Raw genomic sequence first — 22,827 nt, 5'->3', positions numbered from 1 at the left:
AGCTTCATCACGCCAAGCAAAAGGTCACCAGTTCAACCCCAGTCAGGGCACAGACTTGGGTTGAGGAGGGTTCAGTCCCTTGTAGGGCATGTACACGAAGCAACTGCTTGATGTTTCTCTCTTGCATCAATGTTTCTCTCCCTCTCTCTAAAATTAAATACAATCTTTAAAAAAATTAGAGAGCCCAGCACACTTAATAATAATTTCCTATTTAAACTCCCAGTGGTTTCAAATTCAGACCAGCACAGAGAAATGGGCCATGCCAGAAGAAACAAGGGAACTGACCCAGCTGAGAGAGCTACACACCACTTACATGACCAGGGTAGGGGGCGCTACTTAAATGAAAACAAATCAAAACCACAAAAGAAAACTATGCTTTTCAAATTATTTGGATTTTGAGGAAATACCTATACATTTACAAGACTTACTCAGGACTGCTACTTTTCAGTATAGCCTCTCTTTGGAACTGAGGGTGAATTATTGAAACGTAATGTTGAGTAATGCACAATTCCTCCTATAATAAATAAATGCAATTCCCACAATCTCTGTCTTAAGGTATCATCTTCTACACAGTTACCAGCTAATTTGCCCATTAGTTATATTTCCGTCTCAAAGTTCAAACTTCTGGTAATTACTCATTGAAGGAATATTCTTTCACACTACCCCATTTCACCCAAGTATTTAGCAAAGGCTTCAGTATCCGTGTGAGTATGCACCATCAGATGACAATACTCATATAGAGAGCCTAAGGCTTACCTAGTAAATCAAGAATCCTTTTACCCTCCCTCTACCGTTCTGTAAAGAGCACTTAACTTTCAACCATGCATCTGTCCCATTGTGCATTGGAGTCTTTATACAATATTCTAAATACAAATTTACTGACCATACCCACTTCTAATAACTGTCATACTATTCAAGCAAATTAATAGCTTTCAACATATGCACATGAACAGAAATAACAGGGCTTTTCAGTAAAAATGATTTAGAATTCCTTAATAGGTAGGTCACTAAAAAGTTAGGAGACTAGCTCAGTTGGTTAAAGCATCATCCAACAGGCCAAGCTTGTGGGTTCAATTCCTGCTCAGGGTACGTAAGAAAACCAACCAATGAATGAATAAATAAGGGGAACAACAAAGCTATGTTTCTTTCTCCTTTTCTCTCTCCTTTCTTCTCTCTCTCTAAAATTAAAAAAAAAAGTTAGAATTAAGAAAAATTGGAACTACCTGTTAAGACAAGAGCGTAAGCAAACATGGCTCTCCTCTTTACACAGCCACATCAAAATTACAACTAGTAAATAGAGCAACCATCACTCAGAGCTGTCAGAAATCAAGTTGAATGGAGTCTTACAACTACTGAATTAAAGAAACCACACCCATCCAAACTGGTAGGAGAGGCGCAGATGTGGAATGGGCTGGTTCACCCATGTGTGGTGAATAAAAATTCGGGAGGGATATCTTGGGAGCAAGAAGTCCCAGTCCCACACCAGGACCCCCAGCCCAGGGTTCCAGTGCCAGGAAGGTTAGTCCCCACAACTTCTGGCTGCAAAAACCAGCAAGGATTGAGTTAGTGGAAGAAACTTCTGGATCCCCAAGCAGCTCCTTTTAAAAAATCCACGTATGGCCTCAACTAATGGGACTCATTCCCTCTGAGCTCCAGCACCAGGGTAGCAGCTTGAAAGGCACCAGTGGTACACAGGGAGAAACTAAAGCATCTGGCATTGAGGCAAGCAGACGCCATTGTCCCTTTTCTAAACCCTCCCCGCAGAGAGCTGGCAAGCTGGTGCCATATTTGAGACTCCATCAACCTGGCTAACACTGGGTGACCTGCCTTGGAGATCCATGGAGTCTTGGCCCCATGCAACTTATGGACCCATCCAAGCTGCTTTTCTATATAAATGACTGGTCTTGGGTCACAATTCATAACTTTCTAAATCTTTTCAAACAAGCAACAGCTGGCCTCAGTGCACTAGCAGCAGCCAGCCTAGATTCACAGCTTGGCTTCATCTGGGGATCTCCAAGCCCAGCACAAGTAGCAGCCATCTCAGATTGATCTATAGCTCAGGCAGGGTGGCCCTGGGAAAAACATAGGTGGGGGCTGACCTTGGCCTGCACCACCTGGTTATCCTGGGGTCAGTGCACCCAGTGGACAGCTACAGACCACACTGGAGCACCACCCTGTGGAGCACCCAGCACAGCTGATCCTCCACAGAGGGCAGACGTTGGTGGTTATGTGGTCATAGCAAATCCTAGCAGCTGACTGGCCTGGGTAAATCCCTCCCATTGACCTGTCAACAGCAACCAAGGCTCAACTACAAAAGGATGGTATACTCAGTACAAACAAGTATACCATCCTCGGACACACCTTGAGGGCACACCTCGAGTACCCAACTTGGGGTGATAGGAAAGGCTGTTATTGGACCCTACAGGACACCTACTACATTAGGCCATACTACCAAGACAAGGAGTCAAAGCAGCTCTACCTAATACATAATAACAAACACAGGGAGGCTGCAAAATGAGGAGACAAAGAAACATGGCCCAAATGAATGAACAGATCAAAACTCTAGGAAAAGAGATAAACAAAATGGAGATAAGCAATCTATCAGATGCAAAGTTCAAACACTCAAGGAACTTAGTGAGGACCTCAACAGCATTAAAAAGATTCAGTCAGAAATGAAGGATACACCAATTGAAATAAAGAACAATTTACAAAGAAAAAACAGTAGCATGGATGAAGCCAAGAATCAAATCAGTGATACGGAACATAAGGAAGCAAAAAACAACCAATCAAAACAACAAGAAAAAAGAATAAAAAAAATTAGGACAGTATAAGCAGCCTCTGGGACAACTTCAAGAGTTCCAACATTCAAATCAGAGGGGTGCCAGAAGGAGAATAGAAAAAGCAAGAAACTGGAAATCTATTTGAAAAGAAGAAAGAAAACTTCTCTAATTTGGTGAAGGAAATAGATATGCAAGTCCAGAAAGCACAGAGTCCCAAACAAGTTAGATGCAAATAAGCCCACTCCAAAACACATAAGTAAAATGCTGAAGGTTAAAGATAAAGAGAGAATCTTAAAAGCAGCAAGAAAAAGGAAGTAAAGTTACCTACAGGGGAGTTCCCATAAGGGGAGTCAGCTGATTTCTCAAAAGAAATTTTGCAGGCTAGAAGGGATTAGCAAGAAATATTCAAAGTCATAAAAAGGAAGGACAGACAAAATTGTTCTAACCAGCAAAGCTATCTTGTACAATGGAAAGGTAGATAAAGAGCTTCCCAGACATGAAAAAACTAAAGGAATACACCATCACCAAACCATTATTACATGAAATGTTAAAGGGACTTATTTAAGAAAAAGAAGTTCAAAACTATGAACAATAAAATAGCAAAAAATACAACACATCAACAACTAAATCTAAAAAATAAGCTAAGCAAACAAGAAAAACAGAATCATGGATACAGAGAGCATTCTAATGGTTGTCAGATGGGAGGGGGTATGGGGGCATGGGTGAAGAAGTGAGGAGGTTAAGAAGTACAACTAGGTAGTTAGTTACAGAATAGCCATGGGGATGTTACAAAGCACAGTACAAGAAGTGGAGTAGTTAAAGAACTTACACGCATGACCCAAGGACATGAACAATGGTGGGGAGATTGCTTGAGGGAGTAGGGGGGTGCTGGGTGGAGGCGGGGAAGAAAGAAAAATCAGGACAACTGTAATAGCACAATCAATAAAATATAATAAAAAAAGAAAAGAAAAATTGAGACCATGCACTACCAAAAATGAATGAAAGAAAAGAGGGTTAACCTCTATATCAGCTATTAGGTAATTTAATGAATGTGAGGGCATCTGCAGTTTTTGAGAGAAAGAAAAAGTGGAACTAACTCTAAAGCACAATCAATTCTCAGCTCTTGTTAAAATCCGAAGGCTGGTTTGAAAAAATAATAATTTAAAAAATAAATTAAAAAAATGAAAAAAATCCTAGGACTGTTGCTTTCTAATGTTTCATGATAGAGAAAAGGGTAAAAATCAATGGTGGCAAGAAAAGGTATTACTTCCCATTTGTTTATTTCCTTTTGTTTCCCTTCCCTGGGGAGATATATCCAATAAACTATTTATATAAGCAATGTCCAAGATTTTGCTGCCTATGTTTTCTTCTATAATTTTTATGGTTTTGGGTCTAACATTTAAGTCATTCATTTTGAATTTATTCTTGTGTGTGGTGTAAGAAAGTGGTCTAGCGTCATTTTTCTGCACATATCTGTCCAATTTTCCCAACACCATTGGATAAAATATCTTTAGCCCATTCTATGTGTTTGCTTCCTCTGTCAAATATTAATTGACCATACAAGTATGAGTTTATTTCTGGGCTTTCTATTCTGTTCCACTGATCTATGTGTCTGTTTTATGCCACTTTCATGCTGTTTTGATTACTATTGCCTTTTAGTACAGTTAGATAATGGGTAGCATGATTCCTTCATACTTGTTCGGCTTTCTCAGGACTACTGTTGCTATGTGGAGCCTTTTGTGGTTCCATATAAGTTTTTGAAATACTTGTTTCGAGTTCTATGAAATATGCTATTGGCATTTCCATAGGAATTGCGCATTGAATCTATAGATTGCTTTGGGTAGCATGGATATTTTAATGACATTCATTCTTCCTATCAATAAACACAGTAAGTGCTTCCTGTTATTTTTATCTTCTTCAATTTCTTCAGTGTCTTATAATTTTCTGGGTACAGGTCTTTCACATCCTTGGTAAGGTTTATATCTAGGTATTTTATTCTTTTTGAAGCAACTATGAATGGGATTTTCTTAATTTCCCTTTCTGTTAGTTCATTATTGGCATATAAAAACGCAACTGACTTCTGGATATTAATTTTGTATCCTTCTACATTGCTAAATACATTTATCATTTCTAGTAGTTTCTTGGTGGAATCCTTGGAGCTCTCTGTATGATATCATGCCATCTGTAAAAAATGACTTTTACTTCTTCCTTTCCAATTTGGATGCCTTTTATTTCTTCTTCTTGTCTGACTGCAGTGGCTAAGACTTCCAGTACTTTGTTGAATAAGAGAGGTGAAAGTGGACATCCCTGCCTTGTTCCTAATCATAAGAGGAACACTTGTAGTTTTTGCCTACTGAGTATGATGCTGGCAGTGGTTTGTCATACATGGCCTTCCTTATATTTAGGTATGTTCCCTCTATTCCCACTTTGCTGAAAGTTTTGATCATAAATGGATACTGCATTTTATCAAGTGCTTTTTCTGCATCTATTGATATGATTATGTTTTTAACCTTCACTTTGCTTATGTGGTGAAGCACATTTATTGATTTGTGAATGTTGTACCAACCTTGTATTCCCAGAATAAATCCCACCTGATTATGGTGTATGATCTTTCTGATGTACTGCTGTACTCAGTTTGTTAATATTTTGTTGAGGATTTTAGCATCTATGTCACAGGTGGCAAACACAAGGCCCATGGACTGAATCCAGCCCTCCACCTTGTTTTATCCAGCCCAGCACCTTGTTTCTACCTGGAAGCAGTGCCGAGCTCTCACTTAACTGTTAAGGAGTAGTTACATTTATACAGTCCTAGAATTACATTCAGCCCTTTGAAGGCAACTGCAAAACTGATGTGGCCCCCCGTGAAAATGAATTTGACATCCCTGGTCTATGTTCATCAGAGATACTGACCTATAATTTTCAAACTAGAAAATTTTTGTACAGCAAATGAAAACATCGACAAAATAAAAAGACAACCCACAGAATGGGAGAACATACTCACTAATACAAAGGGGTTAATATCCAAAATTTATGAAGTACTTACAAAACTCAACACCAAAAAATAAATGACCCAATTAAAAAATGAGCAAAGGACTTGAACAGACAATTCTCCAAGGAGGACATACAGATGGTCAATGGACATATGAAATTAGTGCTCAGAGTCACTAATCATCGAAGAAATGCAAATTAAAGCCACAATGAAATACCATCTCACATCTGTCAGAATGGTAATCATTAATAAATCAACAAACAACAACTGCTGGCGAGGATGTGGAGAAAGGGGAACACTTTTGCACTGTTGGTGGGGATGTAGACTGATGCACCCACTGTTGAAAGCAGTATGGAGATACTTCAAAAATTAAAAATGGATCTGGCTTTTGGCCCAGCAATCCTGCTTCTGGGAATATCTCTGAAGGAACACAAAACACTAATTCGAAAGAACATAAGAACCCCTGCCCTGGCTGGCATAGCTCAGTAGATTGAGCACAGGCTGCGAACCAAAGCATCGCAGGTTCGATTCTCAGTTGGGGCACATGCCTGGGTTGCAGGCCATGGCCCCCAGCAACCGAACATTGATGTTTCTCTCTCTCTCTCTTTCTCCCTCCCTTCCCTCTCTAAAAATAAATAAATAAAATCTTAAAAAAATAAAGAACCCCTATGTTCATTGTAGCATTATTTTCAATTGCCAAGACACAGACACAGCCCAAGTGTCCATCAGTAGATGAATGGATAAAACAACTATGGGACATTTACATGATGGAATACTACTAGGCTATAAAAAAGAAGAAAGTCCCCCACATACAGCGCCACAGTGTAGTGACATAGGTTGCTTTGCCCTGTCAAATACCTAAGGTTCCGTCCCTTAATAAGTAACAGGTGCACCAAGAGGGAAAAAAAAGGTCCAAACAAAAGAACATATCAAAGCTCCAGAAAAAAATACAACTAAGCAATAAAGAGATAGCCAACCTATCAGACGCATAGTTCAAAACACTGGTAATCAGGATGCTCATAGAACTGATTGAATATGGTTGCAAAATAGAGGAAAAAGAGAAGGCTATGAAAAGTGAAATACAGGGAACCAACAGTGAAGGGAAGAAAACCAGGACTCAAATCAATGATTTGGAGCAGAAGGAAGAAATAAACATTCCACCAGAACAGAATGAAGACACAAGAATTAAAAAAAATGAGGAGAGGCTTAGGAATCTCAAGGACATCTTTAAACGTTTCAACATCTGGATCATAGAGGTACCAGAAGAAGAGGAAGAGCAAGAAAGTGAAAACTTATTTGAACAAATAATACAGGAGAACTCCCCCAATCTGATGAAGGAAATAGATTTCCAGGAAGTCCAGGAAGCTCAGAGTCCCAATGAAGCTGGACCCAAGGAAGCATACACCAAGGCACATCATAATTACATTACCTAACATTAAAGATAAGGAGAGAATCTTAAAAGCAACAAGAGAAAAGCAGACAGTTACCTACTAAGGAATTCCCATAAGACCATCAGCTGATTTCTCAAAAGAAACCTTGCAGGCAAGAAGGGGCTAGAAAGAAGTATTCCAAGTCTTGAAAGGCAAGGACCTACACCCACGATTACTCTATTCAGCAAAGTTATCATTTAGAATGGAAGGGCAGAAAAAGTGCTTCCCAGACAAGGTCAAGTTAAAGGACTTCATCATTTCCCAGCCCTTATTATATGAAATGTTAAGGAGACTTATCTAAAAAAAGATAATCAAAAATACAAATAGTAAAATGACAACAAACTCACAACTATCAACAACTGAACCTAAAAAATCTAAAACCAAAAACAAACTAAGCAAACAACTAGAACAGGAACAGAATCAGAGAAATGGAGATCATGTGGAGGGTTATCAGCGGGGAAGGGGAGGGGTGGGATGGGGGAAAAGGTACAGGGACTTAGTAGCATAAATGGTAGGTGGAAAATAGGGGGAGGTTAAGAACAGTACAGGAAATGTAGAAGCCAAAGAACTACATGTACGACCCAGGGACATGAACTAACGGGGGCTTGGAGGCGGGGGGAAGGATGTGGGTGGGAGGTAGTGTGCAGGGTGGAGGGGTAGAAACGGGGGGAACTGGGACAACTGAAATAGCATAATCAATAAAATACATTAAAAAAGAAGCAAGTTTTACCCTTTGTGATAGTACGGATGGACCTGGAGAACATGCTACATGAAGTAAGCCAGTCAGAGAAAGACAGAAACCATATGATTTCACTCACAAATGGAATCTAATGAAGAAACTGAACTAACAAGCAAAGTAGAGACTCATAGATGGAGAGCAGGATGACAGTGGAGGTGGGAAGAGGGTAGGGGATGGAAAGATTGAGCAAAAAGGAAAAAGGACTCATGGACATGGACAACAGTGTGGTGACTGCAGGGGCTGGGGTGTAAGGGGACTAAATGGTAATGGAAAAAATACAATAAAAATTTAAAAAATGGAAAAAAAGAAAAAGGGGTAATAGCAGGAAAGGAAAAAAAAAAAGAATGAAAGGAAAGGTACCACTCCCAAGCCACTTGAAACCAGACTTATCAAACACCACAGCACCCAGCCAAACAGGCATGGGTTTCAACCCCAGGGGTGTATGTAATCTTTTCCCTTTCTTCCTCTCTCTCTCTTCAATGCTATCTATCCCTTAATGGAAACTCAACCAAGTTGTTAAGGGATAATACTGTATAGTTTAAAAAAAAATAAAACTGACCTCAAAAGTGAAATCTCAAATGTTGTCCTGTCTCTTATATAAGCCCTGTAATATAGCTAGATATTAATTTCTGTATCTATAAAAGTCTATGAAAACAAAGTAACAAAAAACAAATGTTACTGTACTCAGAGTACAGAAACATTTCAAGGGTTTAATGTGTATCAGTGGCTGCTTTCTTGGTTTTCTAAAACATTATAGCCATTATGATTTGAGGGCACAGAGTAAACTGTGATTAATATCATATCATTTACCTTTACAAGAAAGTAAGGGAAGTTTTAGTATACTTTTAAAATTCTGGTCATAAGAACTTAAATATCAGTTTTGACAATTCCAATGACAGAAGAAACAGTGCTATATAAACTGGGGAGACAGAAATTAACCGTGTTCACTATTTTCCACATCAAGCACCATTAAGTAGCATGCCATGAAATTTAAGTAGATAGGCCTCAAGTATTTAATTTCCATCTCTCTCCCTTTCCCTCCAGTTCATTTTTCATATACTTAATTCTATTTATTGGTAAACAACAGCTGCAGCAAGCCAGAACATTAGTAAATAACTGTTCACATGTCATTTTTTAAAAATCTGGACTTTCCCCGGTCTCTTTCTCCCATTAATAGCCACTTCAGTGCTATGGAATAACTTCAGAAAAATCTGTGACCCATAGCTACTTAAGAGACAGTTTTTATTCTGGATCTCCCTGAAGTTTAAAGTCACTGTTCAGTGGGCCTCAGGGTTCAGTTTCAGTCTACCTACACTGCAAGGCTCTACCCCACAGTGAGAAGTGTTTGAAAAAACTAGATTTGACTAGTCTGATTCAGACACAGCTAATGAGAGCTGCCAGCCCAGCTCCAAGGAAACTATAAACCAGCTATTCATTTTCCTGATTCTACTGAATTTGCATTGAAATTTATAATTCACCACATTTAGGTTCAAGTTTGTTCAATGAATGTAAAAGGTAAATAAGAAGGAATACAAGAAATAAAAAGATACAATATGCCCGAGGGAGAAGAATGAAATTTTACCTGACATAGTTCAAGTTATGTAGAAAAGGTTATCTGCCTATGACTACTTTGAAGTGGTAAAAAATCTCTGTAGAAACCACAATAATGATGTAGTTTGACAACAACTAATTCAAAGTAACTGCATTTCTTGGCCGAGTTATCTATAGCTCTCAAATAAAAAACATATGCTAATCCAAACAAATTACTTCAACTTGGGTTTTTTATTTACCTTTGTGCTACAAACAATATCTTTTGAGTTTGTCTTGTCAAAAGTTAGGAGCCTACCTTGTTTTATTCTGATATGATATTTTTATATCATCCTCCAAATCATATCAAACTTCTGCCATGCAAACCTGCTCAAATGCTGCATGAACTGGGGATTAGTGGAACAACCGAAGTCCCGAGTACCTACAGTCACAATGTGTAGAATCTGATTCCAGAGGTAAACCCAGTCAATCTAGTGAGACCTTCAAATTGGTAAATACCTGAAAACCCTTCTGTGTTAAAATATGGGACTTAAAATAAAACTCTATGGAGTTTTAACTAAATCCAAATGCTCTCATAGACTTTAAGCACCTAGGTTCATGCCTTCAAAAGGACCGGGCACAGAACTTGGGAACAGATTCTTTTTTTTATCCTCAACTGAGGACATACTTAGTGATTTTTAGAGAGGAAAAGGGAGGGGGGGAAGAGAGAGAAACATTGATGCAAAAGTGAAACATTGACCTGAGAGAGAAACACCGATTGGCCTCTCGTGCAACCTCGACCAGTACTAGACCCGCAACCTGCACATGTGCACTGAGCTGGAATCAACCCAGGACCTTTCGGTTTACGGGACCACGCTCCAACCAACTGCGCCACACCAGCCAGGTCTGGAAACAGAGTCTTATTCACACCTTTCCAAGCTAGTGCTAAAGGGATCATAGGCCAAGTTGTTGAACGTATTTGAACTTTGGTTCCTTCTGCAAAATGGATATCAATAGTATCTATTCTTACTGACCTTCCAGAATGGTTTTAATGAAGAACTGTGAGAGTTGCTTTGTGCACATGAATAAACTATGTAAGTGTTAATTTCTACAATATGATTTAAGAAAACAGAGAGGACCTGAACTAAACTAAAAAGATACTTCAGTTCCATAAAAGCCATAATCAGTTCCCTGGCAAAATTTTGGACACATCTCAGTGATGTTATGTATTTATACTAAACTGAAATTTGTAAATGAAGCACCCACATGAGAATGTAACACTAACACCTCAGTCTTTTTTACCTATCTGAATACCATGATAAAGAAAAAAAACTAAAGAAAACCACTACGGGAGCCCTAATTTATCCATCTTAAAATTCCTACTGTTGGGAATTCCAGGTGGGTGGAGGAGGGAATGCAGCCATACATAAGATGCTGCTTCCTGTCACGAAGCCTCAAACACCTTCAGAAGGTGTTCTGTTTATGCTGCATAAACAGCTACTGATCTTACCTTTGGTCTCTAGAGTCACGGGGTCAGAACACTCTCCAGCCACAGCTTTGTTACAAGCTCGCACTCTGAAATTCATATACTTTGAATCGAACCTTAAGCCTGAAAAAATGAAAATGGTTTTCAGACATGAAAAGTAAAGTACCCTGAAAGTATGAATACGAACCTTAAAACAGACCTTTTCCCCTCTTTGGAACTCTCTCTGCACTCAGAGAGAATATAAAGTTATGCTGAATGTGTAAGTGACCCAGAGACACGGACAACAGTTTGGGCCTGACTGTGGGAGCAGGGAGTGGGCTGGGCAGAGGAGAGCAAGGTGGGCTAGGGGGCGCTAAGCCAACTGCAATAGAATAACAATAAAAAAAATTTTTAAATTTATGTTGAAATGGTAATAATGCCTAAAATAAGAGGAATCATGACTAATCTATTATTTTCTTCAAAAGAAATAAATTATACAGTTTATGGATGAGGTTTTTTTAGAACCTCATGACAAAAAGCTCCTATGAGCCTTGTGAAAAGTAATGTTTCATTCAAAAAGTTGCTGCAGTTTAAAATAACATATTCAATTTCTCAAAGTAGACACCCTAAGGAATTTTTATATTTATGAAAAATTGTCTTTCTATGTGAAAAGTAAATTTAAAGCGAAAGTGAAACACAGGGATTAATACCAAAACTCTGAAGTTAGTCATGTCTAGATTAAAACACTCCAAAATTTATTAGCTATGGGACTTTCAACATGACAGAGCCACATGTCTGAATCTGTAAAACAGAAAATAATAAAACCTACCTTGTAACTGTAAATATTAAGTGAGATGTATTGTGGAATACATTTTAGCCCAGCTCCTGGCAACTGGTAAGTGCTCAACAATGATAAAGTTAATAATATTACTGATCATATGTAAGAAGGGTTTAACAACTCAGGGAACATTCAACCATTTCAAATACCCAAAGTCCCCTATTTATAGAGATATCTTTTAAAGACTTTCAAGAGACCAACAAACAAATTTCTAATTCCAAGTCACAGTTCTACTTTTTAAGTATTACTGTGAAGCTAATCATAAAAGAGAAAAGGCAACAATATTTGTGGGAAAATGTCTATATCTAAAAATTGCCAGCTTTTTTGTTGTTAGGTAAGGGGGGATAAATGGTTACGGAAAGAGACTCGACTTGGGGTGGTGAACACATAATACAGTGAGTGCACAGATGATGTGTTGTGGAACTACTCACTTGAAACCTGTATAATTTTGTTAATCAGTGTCACTCCAATAAATGTAATAAAAAGGTAAATTTAAAAAAGCAACATAACAGTTAAATGTTATTCTAAAATATTATTTCCAGAACATCCCTTCATGTCTGTTCTACATACATTGTTTTACCAGGTTGCAAAAATTCAGAAGTAATTTAAATTAAGGTTTTCTTGGTATTTTAAAAGGAATTCATTTTTATAATGAATATATAAAAAATTGCTTCGCACCCTGGCCAGGTGGCTCAGTTGGTTGCAGCATCATCCCATACTACACCAAAAGGCTGTGGGTTTGATTCCTGGTCAGGGCACATACCTAGGCTGCAGGTTCGATCCCCACTCAGGTATGCACAGGAGGCAACAGACTGATGTTTCTTACGTCAGTGCTTTCTCTCACTATGCCCCCGCCCCTGTTTTTCTCTCTAAAAATTAATAAATATATCTTCAGGTGAGGATTAAAAAAGTCACTTGGCTGAAAAAACTTTATATTATTTTTTAAAGTAACACAAAATATTTTCACAACTATATTTATTTTCTGAGAAAGATTCATGAAATGCAGTCATTTTACCTGATAGTGTATATTCAGTCCCCTTAATATTATCGACTATCTCCCAGCATCGCTCATCCTTTACACGGGGAAGTCCATCAAAATTGGTTTTCCTATATTCCAGTATGAAATGATCGATCTTGTTATCTTCTTCTGGCATTCTCCAAGCCACTGTTACAGAGTTGTCAGCCACCAAACACTCTACTGGATCTATCTCCGGAGCTTTGGGGACTGAAGGGGAAAAAAAAAAGCCTCATTTCTCTTTTATTATAATACTAACTCAATATTTATGTTTGTCATTCAAACTATCATGTTGCTTTTGAACTATTCAATTGAATCAGGCTAAGAGAAGGGGTATCCTATAAATACAAAATAACTGTTTTTCTGATTAAAGCTCTGTTTAAAATTCATGTTTCAAAGTTTCTTAGCAGACTTACTCAAAGTTTTTAAAATCCTAGTTAGCAAAAAAGCAATTCAAACATGCTAATAAAGAATCAAGAATGACTTGTTACTTCTCAACATGTACTTTTAATCTATTTTAAAAATAGAATAACTTGCTTTTAATCCAATAACTTAAATAATTCAAGTTATTTTCAATCTATTTTTAAATCTCATTTATAAAATAATTGTTTCAGCACTAAACATAACTGAACACCCCAAGTACTCCCTAAAATACTTAAGAATTTTAAAGTGTTTCTTCAAAGACTTCTATGAGTCAGTAGAATGGGATAAATGAGCCACAAACATGTGAACATTAATCAATTCCTTTTCGATAGAAGAGGTTTTTCCATAGCTTCTCAACATTAACAGAATTTCATTCATGTAACAACAGGCTAACTGAAGCACGTGGTCCTCCAGTGATACAGATGTGTCTGAAATGTGTAAAACTGTGCAGGCATTGTATTTAAACATTTTGTCACTAAAAAAAGAGAGTTTTAAAAGATTTACTCCAAGGATGCAAGGGTGGTTCAACATTTTAAGTCAATTAATGTAATCTGTCACATCAGAAGAAAAACCTATGATCGTATCAACAAACAGAGGAAAAACATTTGACAAATCCAAACATTCATGACAAAAAATTCTCAGCAAACTAGAAATAGAGGGGGGCTTTACTTGATAAAGAACACACACAAAAAAATCTATAGTTATCATCATACTTAATGTTGAGAAACTAGGTATTTCTCCTCCAGGGCAAGGATGTCCCCTGGCCACGCCCAGTCAACACTGTACTGGAAGCTCTAGCCAAATTCAGTTAAGACAAAAAAGGAAGTAGAAGGTACCCAAATTGGAAGGGAAGAAATGAAACTTCCTTTGTTCACTGATGACATAATTATCCTTGGAGAAAATCCCAAAGAATCAACGAAAAAATTCCTGAAACTAGAAGGAGATCCCAGCAAGGCTGCAGGACACGAGGGATGAACTGACAGAGTACAGGGGCGTTTTAGGGCAGTGAAACTCTTCTGAATGACGTTACGGTGGATACACGACATTATGCATTTTTCAAAACCCACAGAATTGTATGACACAAAAAGTGGACTCTAATGTAAACTATGGGCTTTAGTTAATAATCATGTATCAATATCGGTTCATCAACTGTAACAAATGTACCATACTCATGCAGGATATTACTAATAGGGGAAATTACATGTGGGGAGGAAGAAAGTATAGGTAACTCTCTGTATTATCTGCTCTATTTTCCATAAACATAATCCTGCTTTTAAAAACAAAGCATTAATTTAAAAAACTGCAATCACAACAAAGAAATTATATACAAAAGTTAAAATGGAGAAAGCAAAGTGAGATAACAAATAAAGTAAATGTCTCGGATAAAAAAATCGAGATGGAGATGAAAGGAATTTGGTATAAATGTTAAATCTTCAAGCCTAACTAGTAAGAAAGGGCAGGAGGAAGAGAAGTGGAACAACTGATCTCCACTAACTATAGTCTCCAAAGTTCAACTCTTGTATGTGTGCCATTGTACAATAAACGTTTGGAATCTGATATACCTTATCAGTAAGACCACAGACAACCAAAGTAGTATTTATCATTTGTCATTATAATTAATTCCCTTCATCTGTCTTATGGAGTTTTTGTCCCTATAATACCTAACAGATACTAGTCTCTATTCTGGAACATAAGCAATTCAGACTACTATTCATTGCCAAGACAACAGAACACAGACATTCACAATTTAAAATGCTCTGTGTTGCCTACATGTGAGGAAATGTAAATGCCTATTTGACATATAGTAATTTTATAATTTTGTCAAGTCAAAAACCTGTACTAAAAGTACCAAGAGCCTGGTAAAAAGAGAGTCACTTAATTTGCAAGTGGGTCTGGCTAACTCCCTGCTCTATGCATCTCGAGTCAGCCACCATACCAGTAAGAATGTACTAGCAAGCATATCCTTCTTTCCTGTAAATAGTGGCCCGCAAAAGAGAGCAAACTGCTGAAAGTAGTAACCAAGGTAAAACTGAAAATAAGAATTCAAGAAAATGGTGATACTTGGGAGGAAAAAGGAAAATTTAGTAATTTAAGAGTGACATGTCAAATTAAGGTTGACTTAAATCTAATATATGTCAGAACTTCACTCAAGATTCTATACAGAAGAAAGAATTCATTAAATAAGGGATAAAAAACTTGATGGGAAGATGAAAAGCAGTAAAATTTCGTATAAAAATATTACATGACTTAGGAAATGAAGAAATCTCTTTCTTCTCTTGCCCTGAGTGGCTCAGTTGTTCGTGTGCACCAGAAGTTTGCAGGTTTGATCCCTGGTCACAGCACATACCTAGGTTGTGAGTTTGATCCCCAGTGGGGTGCATGCGGGAGGCAACTAAGTGATGTTTCTCTCTCTTTCTTTCCCCTCTCCCCTCCCTTTCCTCTCTCTCTCTAAGCATATCCTCCATGAGGATTTTTTTTAAAAAAGAAAGAAAATAAAGAATTCTTCTGTGGAAGAATATAAACTCTGTTTTAATGTATTTTTAAAAATGGCTTTTAAAGTAGAAGAAAATGACTTTGCAATTATCCATCAGTATCATTTGCACTTTTCAGACTCAGATCTAAGTCCACAATTCATGTACTATATATAAGACAGGGTAGAGTTGATTTTTGTAGTATCTATGGAAAAATTTACTAAGGGATAAAGGAATTCATTTTTTATTTAATCTAACCGCATCTTATAGGAAATTTTTATGCTAGAACAGAACATTAAAAATTGGTAATATAAATTTATCTTTATAAACTAAGCAATCTATTAAGCTTTTCCTGAGGGATGAAACTCCTCCCTAAAAGGAGTTTTTTTTTAATTATACCTTATTCCTTCAGACTGTCTTAACAGTGTTCCAAAAGAAACCCTAAGTGTACATGCAATCTACTTGACTGTACAGTAGGCACGGCCTTGGTCTGTTAAGACATTACTGAAAACTCAAGAGAAAGGAATGGTGAGATTACTTTAAAAAAAAAAGAAAAAGAACTCATGTACATTCACAATCTACCACTCCTGACTGCTCTAAAATCAGAAATGGTGTGGATGATAACATAATGGTTGGTGATTCTGAAAGGCCAATTTACAGGTGATTTCCACTGACAAGTATGCTTTCTTCCCCTACAACTACAGTTCCTTCTCTTGTCTATCCTTCTTTTAAGTCCTCTAGAACTTCTGGTCTATATGACACAAGTAATACTTCACTTGTGCTACCCTTACTAGTTCCATTAGTTTCATGGCTACTAACCTCACCTTCCCAATCACATTTTAAATCTCCTACAAAGTATTCTGAGAAGAATGGTTTCATTATCATCAACGTTCTCTATTCAAAAATGGCTAATCTCTAAAAACTGAAATCCACTTCTAATTAAGCAGCTGTTTAAGTAAAACACTTCACTTCAAGAGATTGCCTGATCCCTCACATCACCACATCCAAACTGTCTTAGCTATCAACGCAGCACTCCTTGATGCTAGCTAAACAGAGAACACCACTGACTAAAAGGTCTTTAATTGGCTCTTTCACACATGTGGACAAATCATTTGGGACTCAGTTTCAAATGGTTTTGGCTACTGAAATAGCATCATACGAATACTCTGATAAACCAATGTTACCATTATTACTGAAAATAAAATTCCATCTGCACCACCAGCAACCACAGCAGTAATGGTAACGACAGCACTAACATTCATTGAGCATTAACTGTGTGACAGGTACCATTTCAAGTGCTTTAGAGATTTCAATTCATTTAATCCCTATAAAAACCCTGCAAGGATGACATCACATTTTAAAGGCGAAGAAAATGAGGCAAAGTTAAATTACTTGTTCAAGGTCACACAGCAAGTAAGTGGCAGCCAAGATTTAAATCAAAGAAGTATGGGTGTAGGACCCAGTATTAACCATTGTGGTGAACTGCTTCTGTCAAACGGATGATAAAATATGTCCCTGAATGGCATTTTTAAAAATGTCATTTACATACCAGTAAAACAGTTTTCTAACAATAAAGACCTGTACACTTAAGCATTCCTTAGCAGAAAGAAGAAAAAAAATCATAGTATATTTCTTTAATATTTATATTCCAATGTTCATGCAGAAAAATCTTGCAGAAAAAATATTTTTATATATAAATTTACATATAATATCTGTACTTACTTACCTGGCAAAAACTTCAAAGTTTGCAACATCTGTCTTTCCTGAGAAAAATCCACCATTAAATGAGTCATGTTGTCACTGACCTTTGGTTTCAATGAAAGGCGAAAGGCTGAAGCCATTGTTACTCTACGGCAAACACAAACATACTTTTAAAACTAAAAGAATGGGAAGTATCATATATTTAATTTATAAAATGAAAAGAGAGAAATTATTTCACTCTAGTGATTTCAGAAACTACATCAGAGATAACAGAACTAAATAGAAATTTGCTTAGTCTTTGAAAATTAACTAATTAAAAACTGTAAAATGTTTTTAAATTTAAAGACATTTAAGATAACTTTAAGGAACTTTCTTCCAGCCAGTTTTATAAAAATGCATACAAATACAACAAGTATCACAAGAGACAAACATTCAGCATAAATCATCTTTAACAGACCCAACAGCCATCTAAACCTCTGTACACTCAGTCTCACCAACTTCCTGATGCCAGCCTCACTCCCTTTCACATGCCAAATACTGAACTGTACGTACACCCTGACTCAAACGCTCTCCCTAGGAGTGACAGCTGCTCCATGTGTCCTCAAGTCAGAGCAGAGGTATACTGACCAAATACTGTGTAGCCTGGTAGCTGCTAAAGACAGGCCGTGGATGAGAAAGGAGAGAAGTGAAATCACTAGAAGGTGTCCCTCTGATGTATCCACATCAGCTACATGGAAGGATACAGGAGGAACAGCTCTGTGAAACCACATGCCACAGAAATAACAGGAGTTCAATAAATATGTATTAGATAAATATGATATAAAAAACAAACACACACACAAAAAAGAAGCCATACCAGACTTAATTTTACCCACGCACGGTATGGGGAAATTGTTCTGTCAATTCAAGCTGGGAAGAAAGGAAATTATCATGTTCTACTAATTTGTCATTTTAGCTCCAATTTCAGTTTTTCATATTACAGTAAATTTCCACAAGAATCACAAAATACCTCCCCCTTATTATCTTCCGTCAAAGAATGACACAACGGTGATATTCACAAATGCCGTACTCCTGGTACACAACTTGGGAGAGGAAGTAAACAGAGCAGGCAAACCAAAGAGAATAAATACCAGGCCTAGTCATTCAGATCTGCCAAATCTACCCTAGAGATCAGTGGTATTCAGTTATTTTGAGATGGAAAATGTCTAACTGTTGCTACATTCAGTTACTTTATTTCATTTTAAAACTAGGAAAGTAATCACTTTATTTAGCAACAAAGTTAACTAATCTATCAAAAAGAAAGAGCTATACTGAAATACTGAAAAACAATTTATACGGAAAGGAACTCTCACACTTAATGAACTGAGTATTTTTCACACACTACTTTAAGCTGCTGATTGTCAGTAACAATATTTCAGATTATATCAATAAAAAGTCAGGAGCAAAACCTAAGCCTTTGTTCTTTACAGCCCCAAATATCTTTTGATTTAAAGACCTCTGAAAGACCTCTTCCCAGATAGGTACTTAGTGAATGCCCTTAGAATCAATGAATAGGTTTGCACCTCCTTAGTTGCTTCTAAACCTGATTATTTAAATGCATTTTTTGAACTGCTGAGAAAAAAAATCTGAAAGTATTTTAGGAAATTTAAATCTGAAACTATAACTGCAAACTTGATTTAATCACTATGGCCTTAGAAAAAGAAAAAGAATGTTCCCCAAAAGTGCAATCGGAGAGTCTATCAAAGCTTAAAAAACAAGAATAATGACCTTTATTTTCTAGTCAATGAAAATTTCAGTCTCCATAAATCAAGTTAGATAGATGAACAACAACGCTATAATTTTTCAAAAACTGAACTTTTTATTTTTAAGCTGACTATATTTAGACAATTGTGCCCCAAAGTGCAGACTAACAATCTCAAATCCACAGATAATTACATTACAGGATCCACGTCATTAGGAATGTTTGATTTCACCCTGACTTTCTTGGTTTGGTTGTAATAGTAAAACTGAATACAAGGATCACTTCTCTACCTCATTTTATTTAGGCAAAGAGAAAAATAACTGCAAAACATACAGATGGATATTTTTAACTACCTCAAACTACCTACCTAATTAATTATACTCTTCCTTTAAGTCCCACAATGTACCCCAACTAATCACCTTCCAACATTACTAAGCACCCGGAAGTACAATACCAGTGCTTTGTAAAGATGCAGAGATCTGCTGTGTGTTATCTTCTCACTTCTGCCTGTACTGCTTCCTGTCACTCCCGCTATTCCTCCTGTAAAACTTCTGCCACAGAAAATGGTAAATACTGAGTTCTCACCCATGCTTTCATTTCCATATATTTGATTTCTTGCTGAGGTATATTACACACTCTTCCTTAAAAATACCACTTTCACCCTCATATAAGGGAAGAAGTCTTTCTTCCCTCAGTGAAAATAATTGTTGTTATGACTACATATTAATTTTTACATAATAAATAGCAATAATGGAATTCTAGAAGCTTGGATATTATGAAACTAATATCCAGAGAAACCTGAATGTTATGAAACTGAAAATCAAGTTTAAAAAATTAAGCCAAAACCCAGAAATATTCCTTTAGGTAGTGTAGTAAAATTTTTGTGGAGTCCAAAAAAGAAGTATAAGCTTTGAAAAACAAAACAAAAAACAAAACAAAAACAAAAACAAATGAAGTTTGCCCCAGCAAAAAGAAAAACAAAAAACCCTGATTCCTGAGATCACTTGGATACTGATGAAATCGAGCCAAGAGTATGTACTGCTTAGATGAAGAGGAAAAGAAATCAAGCTTCACTGAAGAATACATTCAGCCATGAACACTGATCATAAAATTAAATTCTGAAAGACAAATCTGGACAAAGAGAAAGATGTCAGGGGTAAGGACAGAATTCTGGAAAGCACAGAACCATAGAGATGCCTAGAGGAAGAACAAGGGGGGATTTTGCAAGGTCTCTCATGGTCTTTGGCCAGCCCAAAGCCTGATTAGGAAGTGACTTCTAATCCAGATAATCAGAGACCAGGGCAGGACTTAGTGGAGCAGGTGGCTAAACAGAAGAATAATCTAGCCAGGTCAGAAGATGGATCACTCACAGTGAATTCCAGCATACACAACCCCAAACTACCTTTAGCAAAAAAACTGCCTTTTGCAAAAAACTGCCTAGCATCCAATCCTTAAACAACCAATACTTTTCACCTTCAAACTGTCATAATCTCCTTTCTATATTCAAGGTTTATAAGAATAATCCATGTTTTTAACCAATCCCAATATTTGTAAAATATAGAAAAATATTAAAATTAATAGGTGTGCTAAAAATGCTGTGACTGTCACAATAATCTTGCCTCTAGTCAAATAAACAGCCGTGAGAGAAACACAGAGTGAAGTCTTCAGCTAAGAGTGACGTTGGAGGCACTGGTTTTCACGCTATAGTGAATAATTTATAAATTACCTGATGCATGGTAATTTCATCTAGGACTCACAGTGGTGATCACAAGAGCTGTGCCACCCAGAGGGCTCCCTAATCCTCTCATGAAGAAACCTAAGTGATCCTCTCACTACAGTCAATGGTCAGTGACTAAGCCAGGCCTATCCGAGCCATCGCTTCTGTGGAAACCCAATTCAAAATTGCCAGCAGCTCCTTCAAGCCTTTTGCTGTCTTCATTATGGCAAGTACTCAGTGTACTCAATTTCTTTTTTTATCCTCACCCGAGGACATGCTTATTGATTTTAGAGAGAGGAGAAGGGAGGGAGAGAGAGAGAGAAACATCGATCAGCTGTCTCTCAACCTGGAGCAGGGACCTCTCTCATAGGCACTTGAGCGGGACCCGAACCCTCAACCAAGTCATGGTCCCCTGACCTGGAATCAGACCCACGACCTTTGGAACCTCCCACACCGGTGAGGGCTCAGTTTCCTTTCTTAATCCTGACTCTATCAATGAGAAAGACCTTTTAAGCTAAAGTCTTCCATTATTTTCTTTAATTTTCTCTTCCCATAAACTAGAAAGTAGTGGCATTAGAAAGAGAAAGAGACGGCACCAGGAGCAGGATGGAATGAGAACACAAAGGTGTTAAACAGGCGAGCAGTGAAGTAGGAGAGCTTTAGCTCCTGAAGACTATTTAAAACGCTGGGACTTCTCAGAAAATAAGGCATGCCTATAAAATTTAAGAACAAAAAAATGCGTTCCAGGGATATATATTTTTAAATTATTCAAATTGGTTCCCCATCCATTAGCATAGTTAATTAAGAACTATACTAAAACTAACTATATTATACCAGAAATGAAATTCTTTTGGAAGTATATAATTGTCAAAACTACTTTTTTAAAAATCTTGCTAATACATATATTGTTTATTCCAGAAAATATGCAGAAGACATAGAGGGGTTTTTTTTGTACTTAACCATTAGGTATTTTAATTTTAACCAACAAGATTCTACTGAGAAACTTTTCTTGAATTTCATTTCTGACTTCAATATCAACACTTAAATAAAAATGTAGGTTTTATTCCATACCTATCCTTGATCTGTCTGGCAGCCTTGGAGCAAATCAGGGAGAAGAGAAAGAACGCAGTTAGTGCTTTTCATGCAAGTTTCAATGGCAGTGACATGCAAGAAAAGTTAGGACATAAATCCTGGAATAGATTAGTTCATATTCACCAAAATATAAATTATAGGAAATTTGTACAGTTTGCATCAGCTTGCAAAATGTGATGTGAGAACTACAGTACAAAATCTAGATCCTATATAAATGATCTTAAAAGAACGGAAATTTAACACTTCAAATTAAAACCAGATGACTATAAATATTTTTTCTTACCTTAAAATGATCACAACACACCTCCACTTTCATTCAGTCTGACACTCTCCCACTAGAACAAGCACTCTCCTTCATGGGCCACACATTTCTATGCATTCTGAAGGTTTTCCTACACATTTCAAATCTGTGCTCCAATTTTCTTCAGAGATGTCTTTCACCACTTCACAGTGATTGTTCCAAGTTCCCTTCCTATGCTTTCAATGGGCAAATACTTTGTACTCTCAGAGCTTGCCTGCTAACATATAAAATGAGGCTGCAGTTCTACAATCCTTTACCCCCAAAGAGTGAAGTTTTAATGGCAAAAATTCAGACAACGGAAAACCAGAGAAACACTTCAAGCAACGGGACTTTCCCTCAGGTGATTTCAAGGGAGCTGCCAACTTAAACCTACTCTACACTAAGATCTTTTTTTTTTTTTGAGAATGCTAACATAAGTTTAGGAAGGGGACACAGCTATTACTCGGTGACAGTCACAGAAGAATAAAACATACAAGTAAAAACTGTTGTCCCCTTTATAGTTACATGCAATATAATATTTATATCCCACAAAAGTCTTTTCCCCACACTGACCAGCACAATCAAGGACACACCAATGCAAACTCATGGCTGTTTTCCA

The 22,827-nt window shown here is 37.1% G+C and overlaps 1 protein-coding gene across 5 annotated transcripts in view; it reads right to left on the bottom strand.

Moving 5' to 3' along the window:
• The window catches only part of FSD1L (fibronectin type III and SPRY domain containing 1 like), a 58,697-nt gene that overhangs the window by 18,110 nt on the left and 17,760 nt on the right, over positions 1-22,827 (bottom strand). For 4 of the 5 annotated variants that reach the window (XM_045840717.1, XM_045840718.1, XM_045840719.1 and 1 more), the window contains exons 5-8: positions 21,908-21,930; positions 17,404-17,525; positions 12,784-12,993; positions 10,976-11,074 (exon numbers count right to left, since the gene is read on the bottom strand). In XM_045840717.1, the coding sequence (XP_045696673.1) occupies positions 10,976-11,074; positions 12,784-12,993; positions 17,404-17,525; positions 21,908-21,930 (454 nt within the window). The remainder of the gene's footprint in view (positions 1-10,975; positions 11,075-12,783; positions 12,994-17,403; positions 17,526-21,907; positions 21,931-22,827) is intronic. The other variant, XM_045840721.1, reaches the window with a different exon arrangement.

The sequence above is a fragment of the Phyllostomus hastatus genome, unplaced genomic scaffold (genome assembly GCF_019186645.2).
Source record: "Phyllostomus hastatus isolate PE091 unplaced genomic scaffold, TTU_PhHast_1.1 phas_contig_34, whole genome shotgun sequence".
In the NCBI taxonomy this organism is placed as follows: Eukaryota; Metazoa; Chordata; class Mammalia; order Chiroptera; family Phyllostomidae; genus Phyllostomus; species Phyllostomus hastatus.
This window is presented reverse-complemented; position numbering and strand designations above follow the sequence as displayed.